Source organism: Branchiostoma floridae, chromosome 18, assembly GCF_000003815.2.
Source record: "Branchiostoma floridae strain S238N-H82 chromosome 18, Bfl_VNyyK, whole genome shotgun sequence".
Classification (NCBI taxonomy): Eukaryota; Metazoa; Chordata; class Leptocardii; order Amphioxiformes; family Branchiostomatidae; genus Branchiostoma; species Branchiostoma floridae.
Window position 1 is genome coordinate 4,595,116 of NC_049996.1, and position 10,992 is coordinate 4,606,107.

Sequence of the window (10,992 nt, forward strand, 5' to 3'; positions counted from 1 at the left end):
AATGTAACTAACGGAGGGTCCCCTAACTTAAGTTTATTATCTAAGTCCATTGAGGTAAATCCGGGTATGTAAGATGATAGCCTTGTGCACAATGAATTGCGTATAACAGAATGTTTGGGGCATACAATCCTAAAGTGATATTCATCTTCAATTTGCTCTGGACAGAATGAAAAAACCCTATGGTCGATAGGATATTTTTGGAATCTGCCAATTTCTATGCTTCATTTGTGAGTCAAATATGTCACCACCACGCAAAACTTCAACTGGACAGGATGACAGGGCAACTTTGTCACAAATAATATGTACGTTACGTTGATGGTGGAGCTACGTTGTATTTCACGTTTACTGCATTGCCAATGGGAACATATACTTCTAGTAAGTGTTTTACGTGAAATGTCGTCGCTGAATGGCGCGTGTTTATATTTGACGGAAGTTCTTCTGAAATTGCGACAGAGTTCGTCCTCTTGTTACCAGAGTTCAAGACCTCCAAAATGGTAGAAAAGGAGAATATTAGGCAATGGTATATGATCTAAGAACCCTGGTAGTGTTGCAGACAACGTATGTCGGGAAGCATATGTTTAAATACTGTTTAACTATAATGCTACTTTTTTATTGCTTCCTTCCAAATACCCTATAAAGTTATACATCATTACAAAGGTTAAGGTCTCTATTTTTCAAAACATGTAGCATAGTTAAACCAGGTTGTTTTGTAACAATGACAGTTCGCAACCGTCAGTTCGCCACAAGGCAAGTCTTTTCGCAACAGTGAATGAAAGCATGATTGCATGAATGAATGAGTGAATGAATGAATGAACGAATGAATGAAATGAAGGAAGGAAGGAATGAATGGATGAATGAATGACAATGAAGGAATGAAGAAATGAGTGAGTGAATGAATGCATGGTTGCATGAATGAATGAATGAATGATTGATTGAATGAATGAGTGAACGAGCGAATGAGTGAATTAATGCACCCGTGGGTTTGGTAACACCATATGTTAATCAGATGACGTTATACCTAGTGACGTGTATCATCAGTCAGGCGGAGTCCAGATGGTACACTGACTGAAGATCATGTCATTAGCATATAACATTACCAAACCCACTGGCGATAGCTGAATGAATATCTATCCTACACCAAGCCGGTAAGGTCTTGTAAGGCACATTAAGTAGGAAGATTCATATTAATATTCTCATGTCATGTAAGGTCAGGAGAAGAAAAGCCTTCAAGCACAGCCAATGTTGAAAATCGCAAACCAAAGCCCCCCCCCCCCCTGCAATAAAAACCACTGCCGTTCGAAGACTGCAACGGAGGCTAGATTCCTCTGTCGTCTTATTACAACTTAATGGCATTAAATGCGCTAAGGGGTTGCATTGGGCATATGCCCATAGGATTGATTTCAATAACAGTTTTGGTACATGTTACTTTAAAATAAAACCAGATATGTAAAACCGGAAACTGGCCAATACCCTGGATACAGTCACTTATTCTAACATTACCAGAGAAGGGGAACCTTCCTACCACTCTGTGAAAACCACAGAACAATCAGCCTTACAATTAGACATGCTACGAGTAGTAAGGTACTTAGTACATCCTCCTCCGCAGGGACATCCAACAGCCAAACTGCCTGTCTGGATGTACCCTGCTCTAAGGATGAACCCTTAGTTCCTGACCGATCTGCTTATAAACATTAATGAGGTTACCCTTATACATGCGAGACAGCTTTTGAAAACGGAAAGCCTATTCTCTGATTGGCTGACAGCTGGTTTGGGGGGGACGTCCACAGGAACTAAGAGTGACGGTTAAAAGAGCAGGGTTCATCCAGACAGGCGGTTTAACTGTTGGATGTCCCTGCGTAGGAGGATGGTAAGGTAATGCTGATGGTTATCTTAAACAGACTGAAACCTCAGGCCAAGGCTCCCGTAGTTGAAGGAGCACCGAAGATCAGATTTTCAACTCAAGAGTCCTCGATGAGAAGTAACCCCAGCACCAACAAAGTCTGTACCATGTATTTGTTGACTATGAAAAGGGCCGCGTTCGGCCGGGTTTGGCATGGCGTTTTGTGGGTAGCTATGAAGAGGTACAATATTGTACCAAAGCTGACTAACTGCGTCCAACAGTCTCACGAAAAGTCCAGTAGTGGAGTACGTTTTGGTTAAGGCGCAGTAGGAGGACGATATAGATTGGCTGGCAGGAGGGGACGCAGAACTGGCCTAGTGGAACCATCAGACACTACCTCCAGGAAGCGTCGATGAAGGTTAGACATCCAGGTGATAAGATATGCCAAACAGCAGGAAACATGGCATGTAGGTCAGTGCTGAAAAAGCCAGTTTAGGCCATACCAATTTAATTCATTGGTTCACGGATTCGCTCGCTCCTATTTTTTGGAAAATAAAATAGTAAATAAAAATTACCACTTAGCAAATTTTTACCATTAAGGTCTCATTGATGTATTACTCCGCAAGTGGGTACCCTAAAAGAGATCCAAGCAAAAAATGAGCGGCTGCACGGACGCATGTTTTTAGCGGTGAGAAATTCCCTTTTTGCCAGCGGAACTGATCTCAAAAGTTAGATTGGTGAAAGCTTATTTGTAACTGAAGAAATTAGCACGTAAAGTTTTGCAGCCGCGCGCTAGGTCGGAGGTACACAGTCGTGGGTTCTGAGTGGTGCGGTTGTACAATAGCAGCGAAAAAGTGCCTTTTGTGGGGATTGACTAATCGTAGTTTGTAATTGATATAAAAAAAGCTTACATTGGCAATTTTTTCCCACGATATAGGGTAAATGTGCTCGACATAGAATGAAAAATCTGCTGAAATTTCACGTAGCTTCATTATGAACGCGCCTATTTAAACCACGAATCAATACATAGAAGTCTATGGGAAGAAGAAACTCATCAATGAGACCTTAATGAAACCATTCACCAACTTTCTGGTGTAGTAAATTGGCATTTATATTATAATCTGCTTAAAATGTGGGTGTTATTATTGCAGTTATATTTTTCATTCATGACGAATGGGACAAACATAAAAACTGACAATACTTTTGTAATTTTCAACAAACAGGTGCTGTTACTGTACAGTAATAGCGTTTTTGTACTTTTTTTCAAGCTGAAAACGTTTCGTTCTTTATGTTTTGGATTAGCCCTTATCTTTACACGAACCATTGTACAATTTTCATTTTTATTTTTTTTTCGCCCTGTCGCTCCATAATTTTTATGAAAAAAAAACGTGAACCAAGAAATTAAATTGTTGCGGCCTTAATGACAAACAACGAGAAGTAAATGACAGGAAATATAGACTGAAGTAAACCAGAAACAGCTTCAGACAGTGGATCCATTCAAGTACATTGGCTCTATTATTAGAAGGACGTCTCTAAGACAGAAATTCTATCCCCAGCAGCACAGACTTCAGCAGCCATGGCAAGGCTGAGACACATCCGGAGGGACAGGGACATTAGTATGAAATGTAAGGTACGACTGTTGCAGGCGCTAGTTGTCTCCATTTTTCTGTATGCATGTGAAACCTGGACGTTGGCAGCCTGACTACGACGGAAAATCCTAGCAGTAGAGATGGGATGTTACCGAATACTACTAAATCTATCTTATCGTGTTCACATCACCGACACAGAAGTTAGAAACATTATCAAGGAAGCACCTCGAAGACCTTCTTAACCGTCAAGAGAAAGAGAGCGAAAAAGGTACGGCCACGTGACCAGAGGTAAAAACTTCCCCAGAGTGATCCTATAAGGAACAGTGACAAAGAACAGAAAAAAAGGCAGGCAGAAAAAGAAATGGGACGACAAGATTAAAGAGTGGACTGGCCTGTTTTTTTTTTCTTTTTTTGGCCAGCGCTCACGATAGGGAGAATTGGAGGGAGGCAGTGTGCTCAGCAAAGCGCCCTCACGACCACCCACCGGGTGAAGCGGCATGTGGTACTTCAAATGCTAAATTTAGTGACTCTTAGCTAGTTTCTCCCCGAAATGTACATTTGTTTGACTCCTTTGCCCTGATAGAGTCCATTCCAAGACACCGTGCGGATATTTGTTGCCATTGTTTGAAATTGATTTTAAAGTTTTGTAATTACATTGTAAGGACCACCTGACCAATGTGAACACTTTTTTCGTGGTCCCCTACATAATTTTTCCCATTGACACCTTCAGCACAAAGGATCCTGTCTATATTGCCCACCTGTCCACATAGACCAGACTTTGACGGCCCCTAAGACTAAGAGGTCACCTTGTGCAGTTTGGGCTGTAGCCTATTGTACTCTTGGATATAACAGATGTGAGCTGCCGGTACCATGGTAGGACATTTGTTACTTCAGGAATATTTTTAACACTGTTTCAACTTTATGAATATTTCCCTGGTTCTGTAAAACTTTGGAAATATTCATGGTGTGGAATTGGATACTTCTAATGGTTTCTAAATAATGATAACAGCATTCTACCATTATTTACCATTTTCTACCATTTTTTGTAAATGGTTCAGCGGGCTGAGAAGATAGCAATTCACACATCCTTGCAAAGTGTGGTTGGGTGCCATGCAACAATGGCCCACCACAAAGGATCCACCAGTGCCCAGCAGGGAAATCTAAAATTTACAGAATGATGCAACAATAAGGCATACTTTTAAGGGGGCAATAAGCTAATTTTACCATTTGGCAAAGTTTACAATTATTTGTAAATATTTGTAAATGTGAAATAATCCCACAGAGGTTTCAGAATTATCGTAAATAAAGATATTTTTGTACAGTTACTTTCAAAATATTTCTAAAATATTCGAAGGAATTCAAATAGATGAGTATTTTCTTAGTCATTGTTTTGAAAAGAATTCGATTATTGTGGCTTGGATATTCTTTTAATCAAAATGATTCAGACTAATTACAAATACCACCTAAAAACCCTCACGGTGACTTGGAATGGACTCAATGTCAACCAAATGACCTGAAATTCGACTTGATGGGTGCCTTGGATATATGGCCCTAGGACTTGTCACAATGACATCCTCAAAACATACGTAAGAGTTGGAATAAACGGTTATATCCAAGACGGTACAGGTTCGAAATACATATCACGTCTGATCAATACAGGAAACAAGTTCAAATCTAACCTTGACCTTATAACCCACATGGAAATAAAGTGATAACAGGTGTGAGTTTCTTGATAGTTCTTGTGTAATGACAATTGCCTTAAGGAAGAGTAGCAACAGTAACGTTTCGACTGAAAGGCCCAAACCTGCTCTATATTAGGAGTTTAAACGACAAGATAGGAATTCTGTGTGCCTATTACTCAGTTATGTTCAGTTCAAGATTAGAAAAAGATGTCAGTACCTCTTCTGTTGTAGTAGTCATATCGCTCCGGCGGGTTGCTATCAGCCAATTTTGCTCCAGGTGTGTCCTTACTGTCCTTACTCAGCATACAGATACTGTCTTTGGTGTCATAATCAAACGACAGACAGGATCCAACAGGAACAAGAGATGTTCCAGCTAAACACCGTTTGGCGCACTCTTCCACGCTTATGCCTGCTATCTCTTCATCGTTGTGGCCTGGTAGCCCTTTTTTGTCGTAATGGTCAAACCAGGACAGCGACGTCTTTGCTCCTGAAACAACATGGTTGGTCTGTCAAGCAAACGTATGATAAGAAGGTAAATATTCATCATAAAGTTATTGCGCAACAATTGTACAAGGTACAAAGCATGGCATCTACTGATACATAACTACAGTTCTATAAGGTTAATCTACTTAATACTAGGGTGCATGGTATGGGATGAAAATGGCCTTTTACAATCATGAGAGGGATTGATAGTGTCTAGACATTCTATGATATATTTTCCTATGTATACCTTACAGGGGTTGTCACATGTCATAATGTAACTAACGGAGGGTCCCCTAACTTAAATCTATTATCTAAGTCCATTGAGGTAAATCCAGGTATGTAAGATGATAGCCTTGTGTATAATGAATTGCGTATAACAGAATGTTTGGGGCATACAATCCTAAAGTGATAGTCATCTTCAATTTGCTCTGGACAGAATGAAAAAAAACCCTATGGTCGATAGGATATTTTTGGAATCTGCCAATTTCTATGCTTCATTTGTGAGTCAAATATGTCACCACCACGCAAAACTCCAACTGGAAAGGATGACAGGGCAACTTTGTCACAAATGATATGTACGTTACGTTGATGGTGGAGCTACGTTGTATTTCACGTTTACTGCATTGCCAATGGGAACATATACTTCTAGTAAGTGTTTTACGTGAAATGTCGTCGCTGAATGGCGCGTGTTTACATTTGACGAAAGTTCTTCTGAAATTGCGACAGAGTTCGTCCTCTTGTTACCAGAGTTCAAGACCTCCAAAATGGTAGAAAAGGAGAATATTTGGCGATGGTATATGATCTAAGAACCCTGGTAGTGCTGCAGCCAACGTTTGTCGGGAAGCATATGTTTAAATACTGTTTAACTATGCTACTTTTTTATTGCTTCCTTCCAAATACCCTTTAAAGTTATACATCATTACAAAGGTTAAGGTCTCTATTTTTCAAAACATGTAGCATAGTTAAAACAGGTTGTTTTGCAACAATGACAGTTCGCAACCGTCAGTTCGCCACAAGGCAAGTCTTTTCGCAACAGTGAATGAATGCATGATTGCATGAATGAATGAATGAATGAGTTAATGAGTAAATGAGTGAATGAAATGAAGGAAGGAATGAATGAATGAATGTTTGAATGAATGAAATGAAGGAAGGAATGAATGAATGGATGAATAAATGACAGAATGAAGGAATGAAGAAATGGGTGAGTGAATGAATGCATGGTTGCATGAATGAATGAATGATTGAATGAAAGAATGAATGAATGAATGAATGAATGAATGAATGAATCAATGAATGAATGAATCAATGAATGAATGAATCAATGAATGAATGAATCAATGACTGAACGGCCTTGGCTGGGAAGTTCTGGGAAGTTCTGTCTGACGACAACGCACCAGAGAGGAAAGAACAGAGAACAGAGAGCGGCAAGCGGTGTGGGAAGGAGAAGAAAGCAGACAGAAGTCACCACACAGAAGTGGCAGAGCAGTGTGGGAAGACAGTGAGATGCCACCTTCCCCCCACCGAGCCATGGAGGGCGATGAGTACACTGAAAATTCAGGGGTTTGGTTAGCAGGACTTGATGAACTATCTTTTAATGATGATGCAGAGACACCAAGACAAATTCTCATGCTTGTCAAAGCGCACATTGAAGGGCTAGACAGGGTTACGGCCAAGAGAAAACTGCTAGCTGCTAGCGACAACAATGGAGAAAACTTAATCACACAAGAGAGGATCTGCTGGCAGTGGCAAGGCGGGAGAGAACAGACTGTCCACCAGGCCAGCCCAGGAGACGTACGTATAGGGCGAACGCTGAACCAGTGGCAAACAGATTAGCCGACGACTGCTGGGTACTGTTCCAGTTTATTGAGGGTGAGAGAAACCTGTCAGATATCAAAATAATTTTTTCTGTCAACAACCAGGGGAACAATTTCCACAGCCCAGCAGTCACCAGGAGCAGAATTCTGAGTGCAGCACATAGTGACATAGACCAGGATCAAAATGTGGTTGCAAGAGTCTTGGCAGAGAATGCAACCCTGAGAGAGAGACTGAAGGAGGAAGGCAGAGAGATGAAAGAGATGATGAAAAGAGTGGAAAACAAGCTGAAGAACCAAGAAAACATAATTACAGATCTAACTGAGCAACACGACAAACAGGTACAGTGTCTGCAACAAGAACTGAAGTCTGTGATCGAGCAACACGATAGAAAAACAAGTAACCTGCAAAAAGAAATAACCCTTCTCAAAGAGCAGTTTAAAGTGCAAGAGACCACAACAGAAACCATGCAGTCCACGATACAGACGATCACTAATGACCTCCAGACTATACTCACACACAATGTGCACCTAAGCAAAGAGAATGGAAACAGTCAGAAAGAATGTGACCTTACCAAACATAGCAAGCACAGAATGGAGCCATCAGAGGGTGGTAACACGCAGGGGCACCGTACTAGCATCACCAGAGATGAGCTGAATAAGAGTAATCAGGGGCAAGAGACAGTTGTCAACAAAAGAAGCGAAGGGGACGAAAGCAAGGCTGAGCAGCCGGTGAAACAAGGGGCCATAGACACTTATCTAAAGCAAGTTAGGCAGGCCCAACAGAGACGAGACAGCTGTAATGCCTCTGAGGTGGGAAGCAAGATACAAGAGAGCCAAGAGAAAGCTCTACCAGAGAAAAGGGACAATATCACAACCCAGGCAGTAGGAGGGAAACATGACAGTACCAGCAACAGCATAATACAGCTAGATGCAACAAGTCCAATCAATCCAGTAGTGAGCGCAAAGACAAAAAGACAGTGGTATGGGGCAAACCAACATTCCACCCCAAGGAGAGAAAATGGACTAACCGAAAAACTGGTCAGCAACGGAGAAGATGTCCTAAAAGCACATCACCAAGAAGGAACATCCAATTCAAAAACCATCTTCATCGTGCAAAGCGGAGCAGCGAACCACCAGCCCAGGTCATATAAAGAAGCACTGCTCCACACACAGAAGAGTTCACAACAGAAGAGAAAGTCCAGTGACAGAACAAAGGGTCCTGGTCATTACAGGTATGATAAACACATTGGCACACATGAGAGGGAGAGAAATGCCAAGCCTGGAGACGAGAGTACAGACTTTTCAGACTTTGTTAGCGTAGCAAGAACCAGATTGAAGAGGAGAAGATTTTTCCTAGGCTACATGAAGAAAACAGAACCTAGGAAACTACAGGATATGATATACAAATATGCACAAAGACGGGAAGTACATCTATCCTTCGTGAGGGTTATGTCAAGCAGACAGAAAGACTTAGCCTTTGCAAGAATAAATGTCATTGAGCACCAAGCTGACATGGTAGTGAAAGAAAAGTTCTGGCCAGAAGGCATTAAGTGCAGACTATGGTTATCAGAAAGGAGGTACAAGAACAAGGGAGATGACCAGGAGCCGAGCAGTGAAAAACCCTGACCGCAACCAGAACCCCAGAGCCCAGTCCTTGTGTACATTCCCTACACTACACCAACAAGTAACCAGAAGAATACAAAGACAACTGTCAGTTGCCTGCTACAATACTAGGGGACTAGTGACAGCAATACCTTTTATCAGGAATCACTTAGCACATATAGACATAATAGCAATAACAGAGCACTGGCTCTTTGAAGAATCACTCCCAGAGTTGGACAGAGTTTTGGACAGCCACAGGGGCTGGGGCAGAGCTGACAGTAGACTACAAGATCATAAAGGAGGACACTGGAGGAGAGGTCAGGGTGGAGTGGCACTGTTATGGAAAGAATCAATAGATTATGCAGTTTGCAAATTGAATGATGGCAACGACAGAATCATAGGAGTGCGGATAGGGCTTTGTGACGGCCAAAAACTCTTTCTCTTTGCTGTCTACATGCCAAATGGAGGAATGCCAATTGAAGAATACAGAGAACAGCTGGAGGTGTTAAGGGAGTTATATAGAAAGTATGAGAATGACGGGGAAGTAATGATTATTGGAGACTTTAATGCAGACCTTGGTGATCAAGGAGGGCCAAGGGGCAAAGATCAAATGTCAAAACTGGGGAAAGAACTAGCAGACATCATGGGTGAACTAGGCTTGCTATCTCTTAACCTAAGCAACTTGGGCACAGGGCCACTTCACACTTTCCAGGCCAATGGTGACAAGAATCTGTCAACTATAGACCATATTGTCATTCCCCACACATTAGCAGCGGAAGCAACCTCATGCAGAGTCTTAGAGAACAACGGAGACAACTTGTCAGACCACAACCCAGTCATAGCGACTTTCAACAACAAACCATCTGAGTGGAAAGAAGGGCAGTGTGAAGCAAAACTAGACTGGGAGAAGGTTGAAAGACAAGTAATTGAGGATACTTTTGGAAAAAGTGTGGAAAGGAAACTAGAAGCAACTAAAAGCCCCAGTGAAGTGACAATAGCTGCCATTGAAGAGGAAGTCGGTGTGTTAACTGAAGTGTTGACAAGCGCAGCAGTAGAGACAATACCAGTGAAGAGAACAAAAAAGCACCAGAAGCCTTATTGGTCAACAGACCTACGAGAAACACACCAGGAAGAGATAGAGGCCTGGCTCCTGTGGAAGGCAGCTGGAAAACCAAGGGAGAAGAACAACCAGCTGTTTAAGAATTACAAAGACAGTAAAAGCCGCTACCGAGCAGTTCTAAGACAGGCAAAACTCCTGCATAAAGAACAAGAGAATGAGAAACTAGCAGAGATAGCAGGAGCGGACGACAGGGGTTTTTCGAAGAAAATAAGACAAAGAAAAGGAAAAATAGACAAACCACAAGCAGTGAAAGTGGGAGACCAACTCCTGACAGACCCAAGAGAGGTAAGAGAGGCATGGGCCACCCATTTTGAAGTGCTTGGAAATGAGCAGAAAGAGGAAAGTGCACTTTATGATGAAGTACATAAGGAATCAGTCATAGAGGAAGTAAGGAAAATGGAGAGGGAGAGTTATGATAACACTGAAGACATTCTAGAAGAACCATTCCTCCTGTCAGAAGTGGCCACTGTTTGCTGTCAGCTGAAGTGTGGTAAAGCTGGAGGGAATGATGGCCTGACATATGAACACATGAAGTATGGGGGCAAAGCACTGTGGAGCAGAATGACAGCACTGTTCAATGCAATGAGGGAACTAGAATACATTCCAATGGAATTTAAGAAGGGAATTAAGATCCCCTTACTAAAACAAGGCAAAACTAACAAAGCAGATTTCAACTCGCACAGAGGCATCACCCTCCTAAATGTGATGATGAAGATTTGGGAGAAAGTACTTTACAATAGATGGAAACCATGGTTACTGTCCAAGGGCCTACCACATGAGCTTCAAAACGGTGGTCAGGTGGGATGTAACAACATTACCACAGCCTAAATTGTGCGAGAAGTACTGACTCACTACAAGGAAA

At 41.8% G+C, this 10,992-nt stretch overlaps 1 protein-coding gene across 1 annotated transcript; it reads left to right on the plus strand.

Annotated features, from left to right (window-relative positions):
* Positions 1–9,464: 9,464 nt before the first annotated feature.
* On the plus strand, positions 9,465–10,958 carry LOC118406010. The gene has a single exon (XM_035805865.1). It carries the CDS (start codon positions 9,465–9,467, stop codon positions 10,956–10,958), a length of 1,494 nt encoding a protein of 497 aa, XP_035661758.1.
* Positions 10,959–10,992: the final 34 nt, after the last annotated feature.

What these genes read in the sequence shown, in the direction of transcription:
- LOC118406010 (XM_035805865.1), top strand. Translation starts at nt 9,465, where the DNA reads ATGCCAAATGGAGGAATGCCAATTGAAGAATACAGAGAACAGCTGGAG.